A 24,647-nucleotide genomic window follows, 5' to 3' on the forward strand; every position below is an offset into this window, starting at 1 on the left:
AAGAGGCACTCCCTTGTCCTGGGGCACAGCATGGCCAGCAGACGGACTGGATTTTACCATCCCCCACCCCCACCCCCATCCTTCAGCCAGGTATTCTTGTAGAGTGATTGATGTGCACTGCCATACTTCTTGACCCTGATTTAACTACTTGTGCTGATGCAGTTTGGAAGAGGGCCCTCCAACAGGTTTCCTGTTTCCATTTTTACCTTACACTAGGTCCAAAAAGGTTTCTCCTTTCTCAAGCTGTTGTCCAGTTAGTTTATCTTCTCCATTTCCCCCATCGTACAGGGCCCTGTTTCTGCCTATTACGTTTGCTTCACCAGTGCTGCCGAACTTAAGCTCCCTGGTTCCCAGCAGCCTGGGCCCATGCTCCCTTCAGGTAAAGGTCTGTCGGCCCCAGTGTTGTCTCACAAGGGCTCCAACAGATGCTGGGCTGCCATTTAGAGTGCCAGGTACACTTCCGGTGTGTGAAAGGAAAATTTCCTGCCCTTTTAATCATGAAAAGAATGTCTAGGAGGGCACCCTTGGCCTGTTAAGTGTGGGCGAAGAATGTCTCCTGCCATATCAGGAAAAAAAGGATGTGACCGTCAAGCCTGCAGCCACCCCCAACTGCACCCTGAGGGGATTCAGGGTGGATGGAGAAAAGCAGGATATTGGCCCTAGATAGTTAAGGTGCATATCAAGGGAATGATTTCAAAGAGCCCAGACTCTTGTATCTTCCCATACATAGAAAAGCACTAATTCATTAACTTGAGGTGTCTGTTTACTGGTCTTTAATTAACAGTAAGCTTTTGATATTACAAATACCTGGGTTTTGCAAAAACTCCCATCCTGGCTTCTCCCGTGCTGCTTTGGAGCAGTCCCTCAGAGGTATCCGAGAGAGGATGCCTCCAGGGCTTGAGTCCTCAGAAAGTCTACCGAATAAAACAATTCTCAACTTTTAGGTTGTGCATTTTTTTCATTCAACATAAATTTTGGTGAAGCTGTTGGGTAATTTATCCTCACAGTATCCTGTTTGCTTTTTCCCAGATTGCTCTGGGTCTCCTGCCTTCCTCTCCTCTCCTTTGCCTCCCAACACCTGGCCAAGTGTGTCTACTTAGAATGGATATTGTTTCAAGTGAGTGCTCAGCAGTCAGGAAACACATTTTGGACACTGACTTCTGGACAGTACACCGTGTACTTGTACCCTTGAAAATAAAATGTATCTGATGAAAGTAGACCTCCTCCAGAGTTTGCTGAGCTGAGGGAAGCAAAAGCCAAATCCAGGGCGCTAGAGTTTCCTAAGGAACAGCCAAGGCTTTGTACTTGCTTCTCTGCAGACCCGCCTCGCCTTGGACAGCGGCAGGCACGGGGTGCCACATGGAGGGAGGCTGCCCGAAGTCACTGTCGGCCAGTCCAGGCTGCAAAATGTGCGCGGCGGCTGAGGGAGGCTTCCTCCAGCCACGTGCGCGGTGACAATCACACGTGCAGCAGGAAGGCGGTGCACACTCGGAGCTCCCCGCCTCCCGAAGCTTACCCCGCAGGAGCAGGGTAGACGGGGCTATCCTTTTGGCTTCGGTGTCAGAGCCTCCGCTGGGGTCCCACGCCACCGCCCTCGGCGTCCAGGTCCCCAGAAGTCAGGGCACCGCCCACCCTTCCAGCGTGACGCGGGCGCGGGGGCTCGGGAGTTGTAGTTCCCGGCTGGGCGCGAGCGCCAGGGCTGGGGCGGCGCGGACTCCACGTCCCGGCGGGCGGCGCGGCTCGGCCCGGGGCGCCGGGGGAGGGGCTGCTCGGCCCTTTAAATCATTCAGGGCAGCTCCGAGGGCCGCAGCCGGGGACGGCGCCACGCGGGGGCCGAGCAGACGCGGTGGCGGCGGCGGCGGGGCGCTCCGGGGAGGTGCGTATTGGGCCCCTTCGTCCCCCGGACCTGCGGAGGCGCGGGTCCCCGGATCCCGGGGCCTCGCGGACCTTGGGCTCCGGGCGCCCACGCGGGCGGGAGCGGGCCGGGCTGAGCTTCCCGCGTGAACCCGCCCCTTCCCCGCGGCGCTGGTGGTCAGGTGGCTGCCTGCCCCCGGCCGCCTCTCCACCCAGCCCCGGATCCCCTCCCAGGCTTTCCTTGGCGTGGCCCCCTGGACTGTCCTGACTCCAGCCCCTCTCCCAGCCCGGGACCCTCAGGCCAGGGAGAGTGGCTCCCTTTCTGGATGTTAGGGCCCCGCGGCGTTTCTGAACATCTGGGTGGAACGCGGAGGCCCCCGGTGGATGCCGGAGGGTGTCCACGTTGCGGCGGGGGCTCAGCCCGAAGTGTGGGCGCTCAGAGCCGCAGCGGGAGCCCTGCCTCTGGTGTTGACCACCTTCCTCTCCCCCGCACCGGCTTTGGCCAGTCACTAGACCCTGGACTTTGACCTGTCTCTCTCCACCAGGCCCGGGCAGCTGATGGTTTTGGCGAAGTACCTTAAGGTAGCTGGGTCCACCCCCTCTTCCCCACCTACCTCTTGTCCTCCCCCCACACCACCACCACCCTGGCTCCCCTCCCTCATGACCGCCTGGATCCTCCTTCCTGTCAGCCTGTCAGCATTCTCCATCACTGGCCTATGGACTGTGTGAGTAAAGAGGGGGATGGGGGTAGGCAACTAGGGGACAAAGTGGACCCAGGCTGAGGAGGGACAGGACCCAACAGGAGCCTGATGGCACACACAAAGTCCCTTGTCCTGTTGCAGGCTCCAGGGTGGTACCCTGGGTCACTCTGGCTGTCTGCAAAGCCTGGCCTGGTGCCTGGGCACACAGCCCCTTGGGACAAGCTGGCACCACTGCTGTCCAGCAGGGTGGCCCTGACAGACACACTTCTAGCCAGGGCAACTTCCAGAGGTCCTCTAGCTTGGGACTAGGCTGTGGGTTCTAGAGTAGTGTCAAGCTGCAGGGCCACCCCAACTTGAGTCCCCGGAAAGGACAATGAGGCTGAATGGGGGCAGAATCAAAGGAAAAGAGTCAGTGGGAGAAAGCTGGGTGCACCATGGGGCGGGGTGACCGTTGTGCTCCCGCAGGTATGCCATGGCCGTGATGAACCACCACGTGTGCCCCGTGGAGAACTGGTATGGCGCACTCTGCAGACAGCCTCACTCTAAAGCTCCCTTCATCTCTGTTCCCTCTGGGGCCGGGGCTGCCTCGAGCCAGATGGAGACACTGGGCCTCACTGCTCTTCTCTGACATTGGCAGCGCCTGCCCCTCCCCAGGCATGGCTTCGTGCCCACCTACCTGCTTCCCACCGTCATTCGCCCCTTTGGCTTCTGTCCTAGGGGGGCCCTGGGAAGTGGGCTCTTCTGCCCCTGCCAAGGGAGGTCTGGGAGGGTGGTCTCCGAGAGGCCTGAGGCTACAGGCCAAGGGCCTGGGGGAACCCCTTTCCCCCAGGCTACTCTCTGTCCTGCCTGCCAGGTCCTACAACGAATCCTGCTCTCCTGACCCCACTGAGCAAGGGGGCCCCAAGACCTGCTGCACCCTGGACGATGTCCCCCTCATCAGGTAAGGCCTAGAAACCGCGCAGGTCACAGAGACCCAAGGCCCTGCTAGACTCCCAACTAAGCCCCCCCCAGCAAAGGCCTGTCCTTGGGTCTCAGGAATAATAATTCCACTAAGAGCACTTAATTACAATATTACTTACCAATTACTATGTACCGGACCCTGTGCTGAATGCTTTACATGCGTAGCGGCATTTAATTCTTCTAGCACTAAGGCAGCTGTCGTTTTCACCATTTTATAGGCAAGGAAAGTGAGACAGAGCTATGTCATCCATCCAGGTCTCTCAGCTAGTAAGTGGAGGCACCTGGATTTAAGTTCAAGCTCTGTTTGCCCAGCCCAAGTTCTGGCTTAAGGGAAGCCAGACCCCCTGCAGGCCTTGACAGTCTCAGGGCGTCCAAGAGCCTCGGGGTCTGCTGAGCAATCCTGGGCATCGCCTACCCCAGCACGCACACCAGCTCTGCCCTGGGGGGAGGTGCGGCCAGCCTAGGGCCAAATGTTTGTGAGGGGCACGGGCCCTTCTCATCATTCGGGCTTGCCTGCTAAGGAACAGGCACAGATAAGGCAAGGGAGAGCGGGCGGGCCAGAATGGGGCCTTCCGGTGCTCCTGCCACCCCTCACTCTGTCCTCGCCCCCTCCTCTCAGCAAGTGTGGCACATACCCCCCAGAGAGCTGCCTCTTCAGCCTCATTGGCAACGTGGGTGCTTTCATGGGTGAGTTGTGCCCTCGGCCTGACCACCGCCCCGCTCAGTCCCGCCTGCCCTCACACCCGCTCCCCACAGAGGCCCAGGAAGCCCTGGCCTCGAGCCGCCTACTTCCCTTCCGTTCCTCGAAGGCCCAAGGCTGACTCGTACACAGCCACGCTGGTAGGGCACACCACCCGCCTGTCCGTTCACTTCCTGCCCTCAGAGTATCTGGGGGAAGCTGGTGGGCTCGCTGGGCTGGGCTGGGCCAGGGCCAGAGCTGGCACCACCTGTGCCCTCCTCCCCCAGTGGCCCTGATCTGCCTCCTGCGCTACGGGCAGCTCCTGGAGCAGAGCCGTCATTCCTGGGTCAACACCACAACGCTCATCACAGGCTGCACCAACGCTGCGGGCCTGGTGGTGGTGGGCAACTTCCAGGTGCGCCCGCCTGCCCACCTCTTGAACTTCCCCGAAGGGGGCCAGGCTTTCGGCAGGGGCCCTCAGTTTCCCGAGGGTGGACCCAGGCTGCGGGGTCTGCCCCTCAAGGTTGGGGGTGGGAAGAACAGGGCCCGGGAGGGGAAAAGCCCGGGAGGGAGGGACGGAGGGGGGTGGAGGGGGGCTGCTTCACGGGTCAGCCCCTCTCTCCGGGCCCAGGTGGATCACGCTAAGTCTCTGCACTACGTCGGAACCGGCGTGGCCTTCACTGCCGGGCTGCTCTTTGTCTGCCTGCACTGTGCCCTCTCCTACCACGGGGCCACTGCCCCCCAGGACCTGGCTGTGGCCTACCTGCGGATCGTGCTGGCAGCCATCGCCTTTATCTCTCTGATCCTCAGTATCCTTCCAGGACAGGGCGGCCAGGAGCTCCTCCTGTAGCCCAGGCCCTATCCCACCCAAGATGGGGATCCGCCCCCACCCAGGGTGGTCTTCTGCCCCCCTCTCCCCGAGAGGTGAGGCCTGGTCCTCTGCCCCAGCCTAGCCGCATATCCGGGAAGGCAGAAAGGGTGTCGCGAGGCTCCCGCCCATCCTACTGAACGTCTCCTTAGCCCCATCCCAGGCGGGGTCTTCTTCATCCACGAGAGCTCTCAGCTGCAGCACGGGGCAGCCCTGTGCGAGTGGGTGTTTGTCATCGACATCCTCGTCTTCTACGGCACCTTCAGCTATGAGTTCGGGGCAGTGTCCTCGGAGACGCTGGTGGCCGCGCTGCAGCCTGCCCCCGGCCGGGCCTGCAAGTCGTCCGGAAGCAGCAGCACCTCCACACACCTCAACTGTGCCCCTGAGAGCGTCGCCATGATCTGAGGCCTGGGGAGGGTGGCTGGCCCGGCCTCCGCAGCTCCCCACCGCGTATCTCCTTTGCGTTTATTTTGTACCAAAAAACGATTTTGAGAAAGTATTGTGTTGGAACAGAGGCTTCCTCGCTCCTGGGGGAGTGGCCATCCCACACCCACCTGTGCCATACAGGAGCGGGCCCTGGCAGCTGCCCAAGCTGCGCACAGCCTGCTCCCCACACCACAGTGTTATTTTTATGTTTTAAAGGTCACGTATCCTCATTCACCCAGCCAGCCCTTCAGGTGCCTTCTACTCCCCCGGTGCCAAGGCCAGACCACTGGGGTTTCCTGCTGCAGGAATTGGGGGCTGGGAACAGCAAGAGGGACAGCAGTCTGGGGGCGGGGGTGAGCACTCCTTAGTCTGTGGGAAGGCCTACTTCTGGGCCCGCTGAGCTGCACTGGGATTCTTCACTCTGTCCCTTTCTTTAGGGCAAATAACACAGCAGAACCACGTCGGTATTTTAGTACTTTTTTTTATATATATATCTATTAAAAGAATTCTAATTTGCATGTTTGTAGTCTGTTCTGGAGAGTCGGAGAGGGCCTGATCCTGGCTTTCCCTAGGCAAAGGATGGGAGAAAGCCTCTGCCCCCAGGGAGGGTCCTGAGCGCCCGCTGCTCTTTGAGAGCAGGACTGCCAAAAACAAAGGATGCCAAGCGCTATCCAAATACCCGGCAAGGGCTTGAAGGCCCTTTCTGGGCCTTTAAACAGTCTAAAGAGCCGACTCGATCATTTCACACTTCCTGTCCTGCTCAGAGTCTGGTTTGAAGTTTGATTCCACACTCAGGGATATGAGGAAGGGAGGATACAGAGAATAACTTGAAAATGTTTGTTAGAAGCAATCTTTGCAGTGAAGCTAAAGAAAGCCCCTGGGATTCTAAGGTTGACTAAAGATTGCAGGGGGAGGGAGAGAGATGGGCTAGTTTTTCTTTACCATTTTTAAGTAACTACTGGGTGCCAGACCCTGACGCATTTTGCTTTCCAACCACAGACACAGAGGCCCAAGCCCTGGCTGGTCCGGTTGGTGGCCAGGTTCTTGACCTGGGCCCTACTGCCCTGAGGCCAGCAGGCTTTGGCAAAGAGGGATACACAGCCTGGTACCTTCTACGGTTCAGGACCACCTTCCCCCATAGCAGCAGAGACCCACTAGAGGGTACAGAGTCCCTGCCCAGGCCTGTGAGCAATGGAGCGGCAAGATGGGTAAAGAAACCTTTAATGAGAATTCGAGGCAGAAGAGGAAGGTGTGGAGGAGGAGGGCTGGCGTGCGGTCCCAGCCACCTCATGTGTACATGGCTCCATGGAGGTTCTCGAGTCGGTGCTTCTGCTGCTGCTTGCGAGCCTGAAGAAAAGAGGGCACGCTGGGCAGGGGCCGTACCCCGAGGCCTGTGGGTGAAGGGACAGAGCAGCCACCGTGGGGCTGGCTCACTGTTTTCGGGCCCTGGGCACCTGCGATGCCAAGCCTCTTGCCCCTCGCTAAGATCACTGGGAAGGCCGCCAGAGTCAGGGACCATGAGGCCTACTCAGGCCTGCTGAGGTGGGGAACGAGAGCTTCAAGGACGGACTCAGGGAGCCCCGTTACCACCCACTCCACTTACCCAGCCCCCTACCTTATCTCGTCTATACTCCTCATAAGTGTCATCATCAGTGGGCAGCTCGTGGCGGCACAGGGGGCAGGAATTTGTCTGGGAAAAGCAGTGCAGTGTACGAGCCCAGGTCTGGTCTTGATAAGCTAAAAACCGTCTCCAGCTCCCAAATCCCACCCCTACCCCTCTCCCGTCTCTGATCCCCCCAGTAGTCCATAAACAAAGCGGCTTGAGAACTGGGCCCAGGGCAGGGTGAGGGCTGGGAAAAAGGAAGCAGTACCTTGCTCAGCCAGGGCAGAATGCAGTTGGAGTGGAAGAGGTGATGGCAAGGCATCTCAATGGCAGTCTCCTCCTCCTCAAATTCCAAAAGACACACGGGGCACTTGAGCTCTTGAGGAGGGAGTGCTAATCAGGAGAGCTGCTATCGGCCCTACCTCCCAGCTCCCACTCCTGAAGGACACTTCTTGCCCCAACCTGGCCTGGAAAACTGAAGGGCCAGACCATAGTCTGGCTTCCAGAGGGGGTGGGTCTGGCAGACCTGACCCAAATCGTGGAAAGAATTAGTGTTCTCACCAGCCTGAGAGCCCCTGATGACTGTCCTGGGGAGGTTCTCAACTGCAGTCTTGGCAGCAGGTGGAGGCAGGTGGTGATCCCAATCTACTACCAACCCCAAGTCTTCGAAGTCCATCCTATTGAAAAGGGACCTGGGAAGAAGAATCCAAGGTTAGAACCAAAGAAAAATCATACTTTTGGGGCTTCCCTGGTGGTCCAGCGGTTAAGAATCCACCTGCCTATGCAGGGGACACGGGTTTGATCCCTGGTCCAGGAAGATCCCACATGCTGAAGGGGAACTAAGCCTGTGCACCACAACTACTGAGCCCGCGCTCTAGAGCCCGCGTGCCACAACTACTAAGCCTGCGTGCTGCAAACTACTGAAGCCCTCGCACCTAGAGCCCATGCTCCGCAACAAGAGAAGCCATTGCAATGAGAAGCCCACACACCGCAACGAAGAGTAGCCCCCGCTCGCTGCAGCTAGAGAAAGCCCGTGTGAAGCAACGAAGACCCAGCACAACCAAAACACAAAAAACAAAAAAACCCATATTTTCTCATTGCCCCCACAGTCCACTAAGCATTAACAGATAAATACTCTGCCCAGCTACTAGTACTAATAGCTACCCCTCAGTAGTGCTCACTACATAAAAAGCACAGTGGGAAATGGCTTACAGCTGCCATCAGACAACCCCAAGCACGCAGGCTGTTTATTCGCATTTTACACATGAGGCAGCAGCTCAGAGAAGTTACCCAGGCCACGCAGGAATGACCTGGTAAAGCCAGATTCCAAGTGGCAGTGTGGCTTCCATGCTTGGGGTTCCTAACGAATATGCCTACTCACAGCCACAGGGCCCCTACCCCGCCCCCATGACCCGCCTACTCCAGTACCTCCTAGAGCCCACTGCCCTCCGGCCCCGACTCCCCCGACTCTCCAGCTCGTCTTTTCCAGAACCCCCTTGCCCGGGCCCCTCCAAGGACGATCCAAATTATCGACTTCCCCCGAATCTCACTGTGGAACTAACTCTCCTGATTATCCGTCCTCCTCTGAATCTACTGCCCCAGATAATCCGCCTTCTCCAGCCAGCTTCAGCCCAGAAACCTGCTGCGTGAGCCCTACCTCCCAGCCCCGCGCACCCACCTTGCGAGCTCCAGCAGCATGTTGGTTCGGGCATCCTGCTCGGGGTGCAACGGCTCGCAGTCGTGTTCATCGAAATAAGACGCCATGGCAGCGGGCCTGACACAGCCCTCAGACCCCGCTAGACCTCAGCCTAGCGGTGCTGGCCAATAAGCTGGCGAGTTGAGGGAGGGTGACCAATCATAGCATCCGAAAGGCGGGCACAGTGGCTCTTTCGCCTCAGGGAAAGCGGAAGTATTGATTTTATCACCTTTCATTGGCTCGATTAAGTCAGGTGACCAAAGGCTGAAGCCAATGGCAGGGGCCGGGGCTGGTCAGAAAACTTTCGATTTGCAGTCCCGGCCTAGGGTAGGTTCATGGGAGTGACGTGTGGATCGCGTCCCTAGAGCCCTGAAAAACCAAGGGTCTGGGCTGTAGGGGTCCTCCATCCGCTCTGTGGCTCAGAGAGTCTCGGCAGGACAGATGTCAGAGGTGTCTCTGAGAGAGAGAGGGAGGCCCTGGCCCAGGGATCATGGTTCTGCGAGCCTAGGGAGGCCTGGTGTCAGGGTGCTTCCCGCTGCTCTGTCGCGGCCTCGCCGGGCACTTCTGCACGTTAGTTTGTTCAGGACTTGGCGCTTCACTCCTCCACGACTCCCGCAAAACAAACAAAAATTTCCTGCTCATTTCTTCTGTGTTAGGCACAATAATAAAGGCTGGGGCAGCCTCCCCAACCGAGAGGAAGACGATCCCTGCAGGGGAATCTGGGGCCTTACCAGCTCATGGAACTATGTGTGTGACCTTTAGCCCATTGCTCAACTTCTCCCCTAGCTTCTGTAAAACCAGTGGCTTGAATTAAATAAGTGGTTTGCATCCCCGGCTACCCATGAATCTCCTGGAGAGAGACGAAGAGGAGGGGTTGCAGCTTTAGGGAAAAAAACAAAAAAACCGTGTCTGATACTTAGCCTCAAAGATTCTGATTTAACTGATCTAGGCCTGGGAGTGGTACTTTTTTAATAAGTTCTACCGGTGATTCTGATGTGAGGCAAGGTTGAGAACGACTGCACTAAATGATTTGGATGATAGCTAGCATTTAGTTGGCATCTAGAACCATTACATTGAGAGATATTGTACATAGGGTATAAATACTCTTCACAATCATCCTGGGAACTAGTATCATTATCCCCTGTTACATATGTAAAGCCCAAGTCCACATTCACAGGGCCTCTTAGTGGTGTTGCACACCTAAGTGCAGCACCGGGTGCTTGCCTCCATCTTCCCCAGGAAAGGCAGATGGTGGTGAGCCTAGCAAAAGTAACACGCTCTGTGCGGGTACAGCTCCACACAACTCGATGGTTTGTTCTTGTTTCTCCGTCAGTAGCCCTCACTCCACCTAACAAGGAACTGTTTCTGTTGCACACTTGACCCTGAATTCCCCTTCCCACCCACTTTGACATGCAGTTAAGGAGTTCAGGCAGCGGCTGCCCTGTTTCCCAGGTCTTGGTAGGGCCTTTCCTTCTTCCCCAGCCTTTACCCAACCATCTTACTTGGTGCCCTGAAGGCACTGCCTCCCTGGCCCTTTGAAAAGCCCCAATTCTTTCCCACAGGGCAAACTTTGTGACTCTGCATTACAGCACCATAGAAGGAAGCCCTTTCCCTTTCCTGCCACCTACCCCACCTGTGATCTGGCGTAAAGCTTGAGGGAGAAATTGGAGCAGAGGTGCTCAAGGGGAGAAGTCTCTCTGAAGGTGAGAACCTTGTGATATAAAGATCTTGGAAGTGCTTTCCTCTTTGTCATCCTATCTGGAGTCCCATGGGTCCTCTGAACATCGCAAGACTCAGAAAAATAACAGATTTCATTCTCAGGGAAACAGACTTGGAGGGCACTGGTTGAAGGGTCTGGTTTGGGGGCTGTTGTGTCTTTACACCTGCACCCCAGAAGGATCTGTCTGTAGGGTTGGATCAAGTTGAGAAGGGGGAAGGGCCACCTCCCAAGGCTGGAGTCCTTTGGGACTTTTTTCTGTTTTCTGAAGACCTTCAAACACACACATACACACATACACCAGTTTTTAACCAAACAGCAGCTTTTAACCCAACAGCAGCTTTTACTAAGCTCCACGTGGGGCTGCCCTGGCATGGCCAGCGCAGCAGGTTGCCCTCAAGGGCCAGTCTCTGGTGTGATAGGAAGTAACAAAGGTGCACAAATTGGTGCTGCCCTTCCACGCTCACTGGGGTGGCTCAGAAGGGAGCAAACTCCAGGGTTCTCTGAAGACCAGAACCGACCAGTGTGGCTATTCGGCCTCTTTTCCAGGCCCAACTGTGTCATTCCCCAGGCCCTGAGGCAGCGCCTGCATCCTGGGCCTGTGGGGCACTGCTGCCCTTGCTGCTTTGTGGGAGAAACATGGCCAGCAACACAATCAGGAGGATGAGCAGACCACCGCCTACTACCAGCCCCAAGTAGATCCGGCAACGGACATTCTCCCAGCGCTTCTTCTGGGCCAGAGTCTTGGTTGTCTTGCTGAAGGCGGAGCTCTGTGGACACCCCCAGACACAGGGTAGGAGTTAGTGGTTTCCCCAGAGCCCTGGACCAGCTCCTTCCAACCCAGCCCCGGCAAGGCCTAGTATCCTCCCGCAGCCTCCCCATCCTGTCAGCTCCCTTTCTCTACGCAGCCTGCCCTGGGATCCTCCCAGCCTGACTCCTGGTCTCCCACACTGGTGTAGCCCTTGACTCACAGCCCTACAGGCTCACCCCAAGTTAACAATGCCAGTCTTCAACCTGTAGGAAGATCCACAGCTTCAAACCAAGGCCTTCGTACTTCATGAGACCTCCCCACCCACTGCATAGCTAAGCTAGGGATGCTTCAAGAAACCCACGGTCCCCACACCGGCCCTTGGGTGAGCCTCAGGCCCTACTAATGGCCAGGAGACCCTGAGCACAGCCTGAGAGCTCCCCCTGAGGGCCCCTCCTAGCCTCTCCCTCCCCCTCCCTGCTTCTGCAGGCCTCACACCATGTCCAGGAGTTGGTCTGAACGCTGTTCCAGCTCCGCCAGCTTCCCGTCGCGCTCCAGGACCTTGTCGAAGTTGTTGAGCATGATTTCTGTCACCTCATCCGCCTGCCGCTGGCACCGCTCCAGCTCTTTCCCTGCCTGGACACCAAGCCCAAGGTCAGGGCTACACGAGGCCCCCACCTGACCCTCATCTGGTCCTGAGACCTAGAGGCCTCCTTGCCCCACTGCACAAGCACACGCGTGTGTGCATCTGCGCGCGCATGCACTTGTATGAGTAAGGGGAACAGCGCCTTTCATGCAAGGGTCTGATATGTGCGGAGGGAAGGGCTGGCCTCTTGGGTGTGTACGGCTCACCTTTGGCTCCTCCCTTTGCCCATCAAGGCAGGTCCTAGGTCGGCCTTGACTTCCAGCATCTCAGCTTCCTCTAAGATGCCTGAGGATGGGACCTTCCCAGGACCCACCCTCCCACAAAGCAGACGCTTGGCTCACCTGCTCCAGGATGGCCTCAACCTACTGTGCACCTGCCTGTGGCTTCCCACTGGCCTAAGGAGGCAGCAAAGAACACAGAACCAAGCTGCTTGGCCAGAGCCAGACAGGGAGGAGATCCAGCCCACGGAGCTAGAGGGATAATTTTGGACCACCACACGTTATAGCCTCTGCCTAACCCCACAGACACACACACACACACACACACACACACACACACACACACACAAACTGAGATCAGATCTCGCTCCCCTCCCTCCTCCAGCCTCTGACTGGTCAGGCCAGTTCTGCCTCCTGGCCTGACCCTGCTCCCACATCAATGCTCAAAGTCGATTCGCTGTCTGCCTGGGAGCCTCGGCCTTCCTGGCCTCTGGCCTCCAGCTTTCCAGCTAGCCAGGATCTTCACTGGGATCCAACTCACACAGGAGAGACCAGCTCTTGGATTTCCCAGCCTGGGCAGCAGCCTCACCTGACAAAAGAACCCAGCTCATTTCAGAGGACTGGGAAGGGAGATGCAGGGTCCAAGCTGGGGGAGAGGCCAGGAAGAGGAAGAACACAGGGATCACAAGCAAGAAAGAAACTGGGCTTTGGATACATGCAACTGGGAGAGACCCAGGGCAGGAGGCCCTGGTAAGAGCTGGAGGTCCAGGGACATGTCAGGAGATGAATCCCAGCGGATTAACAAACCACAGGAACTCCCTCCCCCAGCCCTGTCCCCCAGAGCCCAACCCTGTTCTCATCTCCTCCTCACAGAGCATGGGCCAAGCTCCCTTTCCTGCCAGACTATATTGCCCATTGTCTGCAGCAGACATTTTGGCACTTGACTGAATTCCACTTAAAACCAGAGAAAGGGAAGGGATCTGGTGGTCACAGAGGGCCACCTCCTACTCAGCCAAGAATCCCCGTTCTGGATCCCTGCAGCTGCCTTGCATGTAACCTCCAAGCATTCCCAGTATATGAATCCTATCTCCCCAACTGGACCATAAGCTCCCAGGGGGAGGGCAGGGGCCAGTGCCCTGCCTTTGTCTGCCACCAGCCTGGAGGCCCAGGAGGCCACCACAATGCTGACCATCCGCAAGGACTCAATGAGTGAGCCAATCGCATTATAACTTATCCAAATGCAACTGTCATTCTCAAGTTTGTTATCCCAGTGTGTTTATCTAGCCCAGCTGGAGTTTCAAGGGGCAGGCATCTGAAACCCAAGTAGGTCAATATTTACTCATGAGCTAGAAAAGCAACCCATTTCCAGAGGGGGCCGGCAAACCACGACAGGGCGGTACACTCATGGGCTGGGGGAAGCAGTAGCTGGGGAACAAGGAAGCATTATGAAGAAAGCAGGGAATTTGTACTCATCTCTTGAATTTTCCTGAGTCAACCACCATCACCACTATTATTATGACTAAATTATTCAACAAGTCTCCATTACTTGGAGTCTCTCACATTCAAACAGTCCAAGGCAAAAACCTGGGAATGGACCAAGATTCAAAAATGAGAATCACTGCTAGAGATTGGTGGGATGTTACATATCATTTTTTCTAATCTAAATGCTACAGCTGTTGTTATCTTATTCTCCAACATGGGGTGATGTTGGGTCACATTCTTCAGGACAGCTGGCTGTGCCTCCCACTGCAAGCTGTAGCCTCCTTCCCCCACTGCGAAGCCAGGCCTGTCCGGAGCCCAGATGGGCCCAGGCCTAAAAGAACACATTCGCACCAGGGAACACAGAGGGCTGAGGCTCAAGTCTCTAGCCCTCCTCAACCAGAGGAAAAAGGACACTGTATGCACGGGTCTCTGCTGGCACGGTGATTCAAATAAAGAACTGCGGGGTGTGGAAGGAGGTAAAAGACCGGAGGGCGGCCACGCTGCATCCTGCCACATAGAACTCAACATAGTGCCTGGCACACCGTGAACGCGTGGAAAATATTTTCTGAATGAGTTGGGCCGGTTCTTGAAAAGATCGCTATAGGCTGGGGGAAAGAGGTGTGTATGATACAGTTACAGAAGAGTAATGAGTTTACCCCATGAGATACAAATAGCGAGTGTTGAGCCGCCCACAGACAGGTGATTCCTGAGAACCGAGATGGACGGGGCGGGGGGGAAGGGGGGGGGGCGGTGGCGGCATGTGGTGGAGACTACTGCCACAGGCAAACAGAGACACACTCTGGACAGTGACGGATCTGGCAGAGGGTAAAAGTCAAGAAGAGGAAGCTCCCGTGGAGGGAGGGATGGATCAAGAGTTTGTGTAGGTTTCTGAGCCTGGAGGGGCTTCAGGAGACTTTCTCTGTTGGTGGTAGACTGGCATGAACGAAAGTGAGATAACTCAGGCCAGAGGACACCAGAAGGCATGTAGAAGTGCTATCAGCAAGGGTATGTGAAGAGGTCCCCAGGCTGGGGGGCCGGGAGGAACGGAGGGCAAGAGAGGAAGGGTGGGTGAGAGAGGAAGGGAGGGTGAGAAGCACTTCCGAGCTTGGGTAGGGGCAGCATTTTTGGCAGACGGAGGGTGGTAGTTACACAGGAAATTGACAGACTGTTACCCGGTGCGCAGAATATGCCTCCTTCAATTCTCGAATCTCTCCTCGGGTTTTTCCAGGCCAAATACAGCTGGTTCCTCTGAAAAGAAAGCTCTCAAAAACCTCCCTGTCCAAACTCTGCTGTCTCCCCTCTTTCCTGATTAGTGCCTACGAAACCCTATCCCAGCTGTCACTGTTGTCATCTTCAGAGGGACCCGGGCAGCGACCTGGTGTATCACCTCCTTCCTGGGTCAGCGCTCGCCTGAGCTCAGAGCCTAAGAGCCGGGCTCTGCGTTACAGCCCTGGGTTCCTTCAAATCCTGCCTCTGCCACTCACCAGCTGAGTGACTAAAGACTGGGGATATGACCTTTCTGACCCCTCCGCTTCCTCATCTATAAAGTGGTGACAATAATATCTCCCATAACATTAGCTAAGGCATGTGGCATGTTATAAATAAAGTGCTTAGCACAAGTCCTGACACATACTAAAATGCTCAATAAATAATAGCTATTATTGCGGTAGCCCAAGTTTCCCTAGGTTTTTTTTTAGCTGTCAGATCCCAGGAACCACACCTGTGGTCAATAAAACCTCTTAAATATTTTTACGAAATACACAGCCAAGCAAGCTCTTCCCTGTTGCCACCTTGTGCACTTAATCGTTTCTAACCTAAATATAAAACTTGACATGGGCCTTTGATAACCTATATCTAGTTTATTTCCATCAGGCGCTGCAGGCTGTTGAGAAGGTTTTACCTCTTGACAGTAATAATAGCTCCCACTCAATGGGCACATACTCTGAGCTGAGAACTGTGCTGCTAGCTCTTTGTTCACTTTATCTCATTTAAGCCTCACTACAATCCACTGAGGAAAGTACTCTCATCCCAGTTTTATAAGAAACTGAGGCTCGGAGGGGTTAAATCACCCATCCAAGGTCACAGAGCCAGTGAGTAGAAGATCTGGGAGTTGAACAAACTTAGTCTCCAAGGATCACACTCTTAACCCCTGTGTTAAACTGGATGCGGGTAAAGGGAAGTCAAATGCTTTAGCTGGCTGGCTAAAGACTCACCAAGTTTGATGCTGCCAGCTCAACTTGTGTGCATATGAGGGAGGCCTGTGGCTCAAAACCCAAATTCTTTGCACAGAGCATGAGTGAGGACCATCTACAAGATGAATGAATTCATTACCCATTCAATTTCTATCTTTCCCATCACTATTTTGTTCCTACTCTATCCCCTATACCAGTCACCATGACTGGCACAAAGGAAATGCCCAAGAAACACTTGTTAACTGAATGAATCAGAAAAGAGGAGAAAAGAAGGGAAAGCAAGAAGGACCAGGTAGGGAAGGCGGATGGGAAGAAGGAAGGGAAAGCGCTAGGGGTGGACAAAGGGGCAGCAATAAGAGAAAAAACAGAGGGAAGGGGCTAGGAGATGGTTGGGAGAGAGAGATCAATCCCCAGGCTCAGATCCACTATTTGCCTCAGATGAACCTGTGAGAGTCCCAGAGTTTCCCAGCACCCCCCAGTAAATTATCACAGCCTCAGCCTTCATTTCAAGAGTTTCCTCTTCTCACCAAGTGCTAAGGGCCAGCCACAAGCCCAACCTAACCCTGCCTGATTCCTTGCTCTGCCCGCTGGGAAGTGGGCTCTGGGCTCCATCCCATTCCCTGGGCCTCCCTCAGTTTCCTGGCCTGGCCTTAGAGCTCAGTGCTACCTTCCTGCCCCGCTTCCTCTTCCTGCCTCCAGTTCCCTGGAGATGAGGCCATCCAGGCATCTCGACCCCCAGCCAGGCCACATCCACATCCATCACACCTCTGCTGGCTTCTCCATGGCGGAATCTTTTTTTTTTTTTTGGCAGTATCTTTTTTTTTTTTCTCTTTTTGGCTGTGCCATGTGGGATCTTAGTTCCCTGACCAAGGATCGAACCTGTGCCCCCTGCATTGGCAGGGCAGAGTTTTAACCACTGGATCCCCAGGAAAGTCCCTCCATGGCAGAATCTTAAAGCACCGAGCCTGCTTCCTGCCGGGCACAACTTCCCAGGAGTTCCAGGGGAGAGGAGAAGCGACTGGCACCAACTGCTCCTGACACCTTTGCCTTGGAAATGACAAGTGGGGACAGAGGCCAGAGTCTACAGCAGGAGTGGGGGATGACTCAACTCAAGAATGTGTCGCTAGGTACGGGTTAGAAGGCAGTCAGGCTATGCCACACTGATAACTTCAGTGGAACTTTTATAGTAAACATCTTTCTTTCTCTGTCCCCAGGGGAAGGAGTTTGCCCTCCAACACCCTGCCACAGGGCTGGCCTCTACCACCCCATCGGCTCAGGTTTCCAACCCCTGGGCCAGACTTGGCTCCTCACAGCTCCAGGAAGGGCTGAAGAGGTCACCATATTACCCACCACTTCTCAGGAGCAGGTTTTGAGGGCCAGGCAGGTCTCTGCCATTGTATCTCCTCTAACCTCCTAAGGACCCAGCAAGGCGGGTATCGCTGACCCCACTTCACGATGCGGAAAAAGAGGCTCAGGGAAGCTAAGTGACTTGCCCGGGGTCACAGAGCGGGTAAGTGGCCACCACCAGGATCTCAGCCCGGAGTCTGACTCCGAAGCCGGTGCTCGTAACCGCTTGGCCCCGGCAAGTGGGAAGCCGGAGTCCCGCTCACTCGGCGCGGGGCAGCCGGGACCCTCGCACAGGCGCCCTTTCCCTCCCGCGATGCGCGCGGCGAGCCGAGGGTCCGGCCCCGGTCCTGCTCCCGGGCGCCGTTCCGAAGGACGCCCCCGCCCTTGGACTTCGGACTCCCGCCTCGCACCTCCCCCCACCCACGCCCTCTGCCCCCCGCCCCGGGCCCTCACCATCGCCGCCGCCGCTGCCTCGCCGCTCCGGTTCCTCTGCCCGAGCGGCCCCAGTGCCAGGGAGCTGGGAGGAAGCGGAGGGCGGGGCGGGGCCTGCCTGGCGGGGGCGGGGGGCGCGCCTTCTGGGAGCGGCGACCGAAACCAAGTCAAATCAGTCAAGTCGGAAGCGGCCGGCGATGGCTCCCGGGATCCCGGTTCGGCACCTCTCCCCGGGCCGCCGGCGCCCGGCTCGGGATGACTGCCCAGCCTGGTGAAGTGGGACCTCCGCCCAATCAGCCTGGTGCCTGGTCTACAGCTCGGGACCCCAGTCTCTGAAATGGTCCCAGTGGAGTGGGCTCTGGAACGGGCTCAGGGAATCCTCTCTGGAACGGCATCCAAGCTCAGGTAGACCGGGTTGATCTGGGGAGGAATCATTTATTCATTCAACAAGCTCCTGTAGGAGCGCCATTGTCCTGCACTGTGCTAGGCGCAGGAAACGCAGTGAACAGCTGGACAGGGTCTTTGCCACCTGGGTGAGTGCAACTCACCCATAATCAAAAACCGACCACACCAAAGTTCTGAAACTAAATAAAGTTTATTCACAATAAATATCATGAGTGCACTACCTGCCACTGGAGGGTACATTTTAAAACGGTCAATTGTATGTTTTGTGAATTTTACCTCAATTAAAAGAGAAAACAGACCCCCGTGGAGAAGGTGCTAGCTCTAGCTTTTTCTTTCTTTCCCCTTCACCACGTGGGCAAGTGCAGGCCTGTCCTGATATGACCCCCTTCCTCAGCTGGAGGATTAGGGAGGCTGGTGTGTCTAACCTTCTGTCCAGAGCCTCCCTGAGCTGAATCTATCCATCCTCAGCCTGCCCTTTCACTGCTACAGAGAAGCCACCAGCCACCTGTTCTCTACCCCACCCCATACCATCCCAACATCTCAAAGGTGGCCCCTCTGGGGGAAGGGGGTTGGGGGCTTCCCTCTCCCACGTTGACCCCCATGTGAGCACAGACCCCACCCCCAGCCTGGACAGACTAGGTCCCAATCACCCCAGTTGCTTGGACCTCGAGTCTAGGAGTGGACTGAGAAGAGAGAGGATGGACAGGATCCTGACAAAGTCTGCCCCCAGGGTCTCTTCTGTGCTTTCCTCCCTTCCTAGTTTTCAGGGCATGGTTCTATTTTTTTTTTTTTGGCTGCGCTGCACGGCATGTGGGATCCTAATTCCTCAACCAGGGATCAAACCCACGTCCCCTGCATTGGAAGTGTGGAGTCTTAACCACTGGACCACCAGGGAAGTCCCCGGAGCATGATTCTAGAACCTGACTTGCCAGTACTAGTCCCCAGTCCTGTTTCCCAACCCGGCCCCTTCCAGACTCCCTCCCCAAATCAGGTTCTTTTCAATTCTGGAAAGCCTATGGGGGAAATAGGGACAGAGATGACGTGAACCCTTCCCCCAAACCAAGGCGCACTGGGCACTGGAAAGATTGACAATGATGGTGGAACCTGGTGGAGAGGAGGGAGGCTCAAAGACAGAGAGGTCCATTGTCCATGGAGAGGAAGGAAGGCCATAGGCCCTGTCCTGTGACACTGACTGTGCCCAGCCACGAGATACGGGTGAGAGATGCTCAGCCCCTCAGGACAGCTGAGACCCAGAGGCCCTGCTAAGTTCCAGAAGGACAGGGGCAGACAAAAGACAAATAGAACTCGCAGAACCACAAGAGAAGGAAAAGCAGTTCAGTTCCTCTAACCCCCTCACTCTAAGACTACAACAGGGCCACCAAAGAGAAACGGCAATGATGGGAGGGGTGGGAGGCCCTTAACCAGATTCCTAAATGCTCTGCCCAGGTAGGCTTCATGTCTCGGCTAACACTTCCAGCAGAAAACTAATAAAGGAAATGGCAAGACCCAGAGGGGATACTTGAGAGTCTTACATACTACCCTAAAATGCTGGGAAGGTTTTGAATTTTCCATACACCAAGACTTCCAGAAAATTCCTGTTCTTGAGACCGGTGACAATGATGGAACAAGGGGAGATAAAGACAGAGAGTTTCCATCTTTTTTCTCCAAACATATGCTCTCCACCCCTCCAACAGCTTGGGCCTCCAATGGGAGGATCTCTGCCAGAGGGCATCCTTGGGGAGAAAAGAAATGGAAGGGCCAAAGGCAAAATGGAAAGGGAGAAAGTACCTCACATGCACAGGGATACTGAAAGGTCTTTATTGCCCACTGGCCACCCTCAGTTCCATCAGTTTCCCAGCCATGTGCTGGCCCTTCTGGGTCTCTCCAACCAACTCTGAGAACACCTGAAACACAGCCACAGTCCAGCTCTCTCCTTCTGGGGACCAAGGTGCTCCCTGGGGCAGACAGTGTGGTAGAGGGGCCTCAGAGTGAGGGGCGGGAGGATGGAGCAGCGTTCCCTGTGGAGAAGGACAGGAGGGAGGGCCCCTCTTGGCACCCACTATGGAAGGTTGCCCCCGAAGAAGAGGGCAGGGTGGGAGGGGTTCCCTAAGTTACTTAAGGGATGGCACCCGTGGCAAAGAGCACGATGAAGAGGACGATGATAAAAACTATCACGCAGATGAGGACGATCATCTTCACATTCTTCCACCAGAACTTCCGAGCCACCTTCTGCGATGTGGTCTTGAAGTGCTCGGACTGTTGGGGATAAGGCAGAGTCACCCAGTGCCTCCTGCCACTGGAATGAGCATACCGAGACCCACATTCCATACATCTAAACATTTAAGTGCTAAGTTGAGGTAACAGACTGCTAAATAAAATAGTTAGTTCTGTCCTACCTTGACAAATGTACCTTCACAACCATCTGGTGAACCAATTCAAATTTAGAATTCTTGGGCTCCCTCTGGTCCCCTGCCTGCCCCCTTCTCTTCTTACCCCTGCACTGCCATGCACACTGAGGGGCCTCTGACGCGTGCCCACACCCAGGGTTGTGACACTGGCAGCACAACCCACCCTTGGGAGGGCAGACACTGGGGCTGAGGGGTACAGGCTCCAGGTGGACACATTTCCCTGGTTCCATAACTCCTGGCCACATGAGGACTGCTGAAGCTGGAGGAGGGGCCAGGGCAGTATCGGGGTTGGAACTGAGGGAAAATGCTCTTCCTCTCCCAACCTGAATTGCAGAAATTGTTTCCCTGCGCCATGCTTCCCAGATTGGGCTGTGGAAAGAAACACTAAGTCCCAGGGAGTCAAATGAGCTATGTTCAAGATTACACACAGGACTCAGAAAGCCATGGCCAGTCTCTCACCATGGACATGGAATCTTAGTCTCCAGTCCTCTGTTGAACTTTAGAGTTACTCCCTCCCTGAACAGCTGGCTTCAGCCTCTGGCTGGAGGGGGAGAAGAATGAGATCTAACAAGATGTGTGGGAGATATTATTCCAGCATTCAGCCAGCAGAGGATCCTGGGATCAAAGACTTTTACTCCTCTTCCCAGCTTCTTTTTAAAGCTGGCTCAGCAAGACTCTAACAGTTTTCCACCCCCTGCCTAATAACTCCTGGGGAAGGCCAAAGGCCCTAAGAGGATTTTCTGGAGCCAATATTTTTGTCCTGGGGAGGCCAGGTCCAAATGATTGTCAAGGGCAGCCTTCAAAGGGAAAGTTGATTTCATAGGAGAGAAGCCTAAGAAAGCACAGGCTGACTGAGCCATCTATCTGTCTCACAAAATGTCTCCGTGGGTCCACCCCCACATCCCCAGCCCCAGTCCCTGAACCCATTCCCTGGACTCCAGTACCAATCAGTGGAGTAGAGCAGAATCAGAAGTGGGGATTCAGCTCACATCAATTCCCAACGCAGGTAAAAAGGCAGACTTCCCTCCTGATCATTCTGCCACCAAGACCACCAAGCCCCCAATAATCCTCCTTCCCCCTCTTCCCCTGGCCCCCACTGGGCTCCCCATCATCTCACTGTGGCTTCCAGATCCTCTGTCTTGTTACGGAGATGGTCCAAGTTTTCTCCCCGGGCCAGGATCCGCTCCACATTCTGGGTCATAATATTCTTGACTCCCTCCACTTCACTCCGCAGGTTTCGCACACGGTCATCTCCTCCACCACCACTGGCCTCCTCCTGGGCAGCCACACAGGGGTTAATTAGGCCGAGGGCCGGAGGGACTGAGACTCAGCCTCAGAGGCCAGAGGAGGGGGAGGCCTAAGGTGGACTTTAGCTTTTTGTAATGCTCGAACTGTTTGCAAAGAGAATGTTTTCCTGTAGTACTTGTGTAATCAAAAACAAATGCATTTTTAAGCCCCAGATGGTGAGAGTCATGCTAGGAGACAGACTGGATCCAACTTCTTTGTGGGTTCTCAGGGCACGTGAGAGGACGAGAAGCACGCTCCCAAAGCCCTCTCCACTGCTTCCTTGTTCCTCAGAGAGGGTCAGAGGAGACCGCTGAGCCAGCACCTCACAAGGCACAGCCCCACCGTTACCTATGAATTCCCAGATCCCACCGGTCCTCATTAAAAATGCCTGTGCCCCGCTCCCCCGCAGATCACCCTCCCCTAGCCTAACCCGCCCTCTCTTCAAGACAGCAGCTGGAGAGCTGCTCCGGCCTCCTGGGCAGCCTGAGCCCCGGCAACCAGGCTCCAAGTCCCTCACAAGGCCCCACGAGAGACAGCCGTTGGGCCACAAACTTCTGCTTTCCCCACCACTAAGCACCGCGCGAAGGCACCACGCCATTGCCTGCTTAAGCAAGTATGAAATATACAAACAGCAGCCTGGGTGTTGGGGGTAATGGAGGGCAAGTCCTCCCTGGCTGATGCCTCATCCTCAGGCTTTCTGATAAGGTTTTTGAACAGGGAGGGAAAAACACGGCTAAGCTCCTCCCTCCCTGACCCACTGGACTTCCAGACACAAGCCAGGGGCATGGGTCCAAACTAGATTATCACAGAGAACCAACTTCTGACTTTTTTTTTTTTACAAACCCTCAGCTCTCTTCCTCATGTTTATGGAGAGGGGGCAGATTCCTTGGACTCGACGGAGAGACAAATTCTTTGGGTTTCTGTACAGGGATAAAGTGAGAGGCAGAGCGGGATTCCTGCCGCTGGGCTGGAATCTGCGCCGGGAACAGCAGCGGCACTGCCCAGGAATGTCACAGCACCCGAAGGGCCGGAGGGCTGGATGAGGAGATGAATTAGGATCTCCCACTCCCACCGCAGCTCCACTCCAGGCCAGCTCAGGGCTCAGGGGAGGGAGGGAGCAGAGAAGGAGCAGGAACACCCGCCCAGGCAGCTTAGACCTATTTGCAGCCCAGCTGTCAAAGAACAGAGGTCACAGTCAGCGCTGGCCCAGCCCTCAGATTTTGCCACCAGCTTTCCTTTGCTGATCCCCAGCCCCCAGCCCCCTCTGGCTGCTCGTGAAATCAGCCCCTTCTTAGTTTCCAGCTCTCTCACCATGTTTCCGAGCGGCTCGGGCCTGTCAGCAGCAGGACTCTCGCCTAGTCTGTTTCCTCTCGGGCAGCCGTCGGTTCACTTCCTGCTTGTCCAACTTTCAGCCCGCCCCCGCCCACCTCGCTTCCAGAGCCTCTGTGGCCACACCTCGCGCAGGTTCCCCAGGTAGGCGGGCACTCTCCACTGCTCTCCCAAGTCTCCTGGGAAACCAGGGCTTAGGTTTAAAGCGACAGGGCCCCCCGGCACCACATTCCTTCTAACTTGTCAGGAACAAGAAAAGAAAGATCAAGCAGTCCTCCTAGGTTTCCTGATATAGAAAGGGCAGCCGACTCCTTTTTTAAATTTTTATTATTATTATTATTATGTTTTTTTGGCTGCACCACGCGGCATGCCGGGGGTCTTAGTTCCCTGACCAGAGATGGAACCCATGGCCCCTGCAGTGGAAGCGCGTAGACTTAACCACTGGACCGCCAGGGAAGTCCCCCATCTCCTTTTTTTATGTTCTGAGTATCTCACCCCCAATTCTTAGAGACTGAAATCAACCCTAAGCACCCTGCCAGACCTTGTTCACATGGAAACAGAACGCACGTATGAACACTTCTTGCTGGACAACCCTTGTTCCCATGTCCGTTTTAGTGGAGAAAGCATTGAAACCCCCAAAGTCTGGAATGCTGTAATCCTGGGCTCTGGTGTTGGAAAGCTGCACACCCTGAGTGAACTTTTTCACCTGCCTGGGTTTTGCCGGTGCTGATGCTTACCTCATAGGGTGGTGGTGAGGAGTAAAAGGATAGCACATGCCATGTGCCTAGCACAGTGCCTGGAACGAAGGGCTGCCCACTGCTCAAATCAGGGAATGATGGCTCACCAACCCTCCTTTCCTTCCAGAGTTCAACAATCCTGCACGTCCCTTCCGAGGCCACCATGTCGGTTGGTGAGCCCCATCAGAAAGGGTCATGCGACTGCCCTATGGACAAGAGAGAGGGCCCAGGGCAAAGGATTTTTCCACCAACCTGGCTCCAGGCCAGAGAAAATCCACTCTTCCTGGACAGTGTTTATGGAGATAGAAGAACAATGGCAGGGACGTGCAGAAGGGAACAAACATTCCTGTCCCATCCCAGAAGAAGTAACAGTTCCAAGAGGGAAATGTCAGCGTCTCTGACAAATGCTTTTTTAAAGAGTCTAATAAATTTCGGACCACTGTAGCATTTGGAGACCCTTTATTCTCATTTATAATGAAATCTTACTCCCAATTGGATGATTATTATCTTTTTTAGGCCTGAATTTTGGGGGATAGGATCAGCCTGCTTTCACAGAGAATGTGGCTGCCCGTCTCCTCACCATCCTTAGAAAGGCGACAATGAAGCCAAGTGGAGGTGGCTCAGAATCCTTGATCTATACTTTCATTGTTCAGTACAGTAGCCACTGACCACAAAAGGCCGTTGAACATTTGATATGTGGCTAGTCTAAACTGAGATGAGATGTAAGAGTAAAACACACAGCAGATTTCAAAGGCTTATTATGAGAGAAAGACTATAAATATCTCTTTAGTAATTTTATATATTGATGACACATTGGAATAATGTTTTGGATCTTTTTTTTCCCTTTTTAAAAAATAATGTGTAACGTGCTTTATTTTATTTATTTTTTCGGCCACACGGCATGCGGGGATC

General features: G+C 55.2%; 4 protein-coding genes across 8 annotated transcripts; 1 reads left to right on the top strand and 3 right to left on the bottom strand.

Annotated features, from left to right (window-relative positions):
* The first annotated feature begins 1,770 nt into the window (after positions 1–1,770).
* TMEM150A (transmembrane protein 150A) lies at positions 1,771–6,006 on the top strand. 3 transcript variants are annotated; one of them, XM_059893502.1, is made up of 8 exons: positions 1,771–1,876; positions 2,400–2,579; positions 3,021–3,068; positions 3,409–3,495; positions 4,135–4,202; positions 4,482–4,609; positions 4,826–5,003; positions 5,226–6,006. In XM_059893502.1, exons 2-8 carry the CDS (start codon positions 2,413–2,415, stop codon positions 5,465–5,467), a joined length of 918 nt encoding a protein of 305 aa, XP_059749485.1. In that variant the 5' UTR covers positions 1,771–1,876; positions 2,400–2,412; the 3' UTR covers positions 5,468–6,006. The 3 variants fall into 3 exon arrangements, with proteins under 3 accessions (XP_059749485.1, XP_059749486.1, XP_059749484.1); XM_059893503.1 differs by lacking the exon at positions 3,021–3,068; XM_059893501.1 differs by lacking the exons at positions 1,771–1,876; positions 2,400–2,579; positions 3,021–3,068 and having other exon boundaries at positions 3,071–3,495.
* Positions 6,007–6,692: 686 nt separating this feature from the next.
* Positions 6,693–8,911, bottom strand: RNF181 (ring finger protein 181). 2 transcript variants are annotated; one of them, XM_059893507.1, is made up of 5 exons: positions 8,770–8,910; positions 7,653–7,783; positions 7,360–7,469; positions 7,104–7,178; positions 6,693–6,835 (listed from the first exon to the last, which is right to left on the bottom strand). In XM_059893507.1, exons 1-5 carry the CDS (start codon positions 8,853–8,855, stop codon positions 6,776–6,778), a joined length of 462 nt encoding a protein of 153 aa, XP_059749490.1. In that variant the 5' UTR covers positions 8,856–8,910; the 3' UTR covers positions 6,693–6,775. The 2 variants fall into 2 exon arrangements, with proteins under 2 accessions (XP_059749490.1, XP_059749491.1); XM_059893508.1 differs by lacking the exon at positions 7,104–7,178 and having other exon boundaries at positions 8,770–8,911.
* A 1,916-nt stretch (positions 8,912–10,827) lies between these two features.
* Positions 10,828–17,827, bottom strand: VAMP5 (vesicle associated membrane protein 5). Its single transcript, XM_059893510.1, has 3 exons — positions 17,591–17,827; positions 11,751–11,888; positions 10,828–11,274 (listed from the first exon to the last, which is right to left on the bottom strand). Exons 1-3 carry the CDS (start codon positions 17,591–17,593, stop codon positions 11,065–11,067), a joined length of 351 nt encoding a protein of 116 aa, XP_059749493.1. The 5' UTR covers positions 17,594–17,827; the 3' UTR covers positions 10,828–11,064.
* Positions 17,828–19,778: 1,951 nt separating this feature from the next.
* VAMP8 (vesicle associated membrane protein 8) lies at positions 19,779–23,928 on the bottom strand. 2 transcript variants are annotated; one of them, XM_059893505.1, is made up of 3 exons: positions 23,736–23,928; positions 21,500–21,658; positions 19,779–20,230 (listed from the first exon to the last, which is right to left on the bottom strand). In XM_059893505.1, exons 1-3 carry the CDS (start codon positions 23,898–23,900, stop codon positions 20,090–20,092), a joined length of 465 nt encoding a protein of 154 aa, XP_059749488.1. In that variant the 5' UTR covers positions 23,901–23,928; the 3' UTR covers positions 19,779–20,089. The 2 variants fall into 2 exon arrangements, with proteins under 2 accessions (XP_059749488.1, XP_059749489.1); XM_059893506.1 differs by lacking the exon at positions 23,736–23,928 and adding an exon at positions 22,981–23,094.
* Positions 23,929–24,647: the final 719 nt, after the last annotated feature.

Source organism: Balaenoptera ricei, chromosome 13 (genome assembly GCF_028023285.1).
Source record: "Balaenoptera ricei isolate mBalRic1 chromosome 13, mBalRic1.hap2, whole genome shotgun sequence".
Lineage (NCBI taxonomy): Eukaryota > Metazoa > Chordata > Mammalia > Artiodactyla > Balaenopteridae > Balaenoptera > Balaenoptera ricei.

Excerpts from the sequence above, each read along its gene's own strand:
- VAMP8 (XM_059893505.1), bottom strand. The coding sequence starts at position 23,900 with ATGGTGGCCTCGGAAGGGACGTGCAGGATTGTTGAACTCTGGAAGGAA. Across the intron at positions 21,659-23,735 it reads CCTCACCACCACCCTATGAG|GAGGAGGCCAGTGGTGGTGG; the intron begins GTAAGCATCAGC and ends GTGGCTGCCCAG. Across the intron at positions 20,231-21,499 it reads CAGAGGATCTGGAAGCCACA|TCCGAGCACTTCAAGACCAC; the intron begins GTGAGATGATGG and ends TATCCCCAACAG.
- RNF181 (XM_059893507.1), bottom strand. The coding sequence starts at position 8,855 with ATGGCGTCTTATTTCGATGAACACGACTGCGAGCCGTTGCACCCCGAG. Across the intron at positions 7,179-7,359 it reads TTCTGCCCTGGCTGAGCAAG|ACAAATTCCTGCCCCCTGTG; the intron begins GTACTGCTTCCT and ends TGCTTTTCCCAG. Across the intron at positions 6,836-7,103 it reads AGGAGTATAGACGAGATAAG|GCTCGCAAGCAGCAGCAGAA; the intron begins GTAGGGGGCTGG and ends TCTTTTCTTCAG.
- TMEM150A (XM_059893501.1), top strand. The coding sequence starts at position 3,071 with ATGGCGCACTCTGCAGACAGCCTCACTCTAAAGCTCCCTTCATCTCTG. Across the intron at positions 3,496-4,134 it reads GACGATGTCCCCCTCATCAG|CAAGTGTGGCACATACCCCC; the intron begins GTAAGGCCTAGA and ends CCCTCCTCTCAG. Across the intron at positions 4,610-4,825 it reads TGGTGGTGGGCAACTTCCAG|GTGGATCACGCTAAGTCTCT; the intron begins GTGCGCCCGCCT and ends CTCCGGGCCCAG.
- VAMP5 (XM_059893510.1), bottom strand. Across the intron at positions 11,275-11,750 it reads CAGACCAACTCCTGGACATG|AGCTCCGCCTTCAGCAAGAC; the intron begins GTGTGAGGCCTG and ends GGGTGTCCACAG.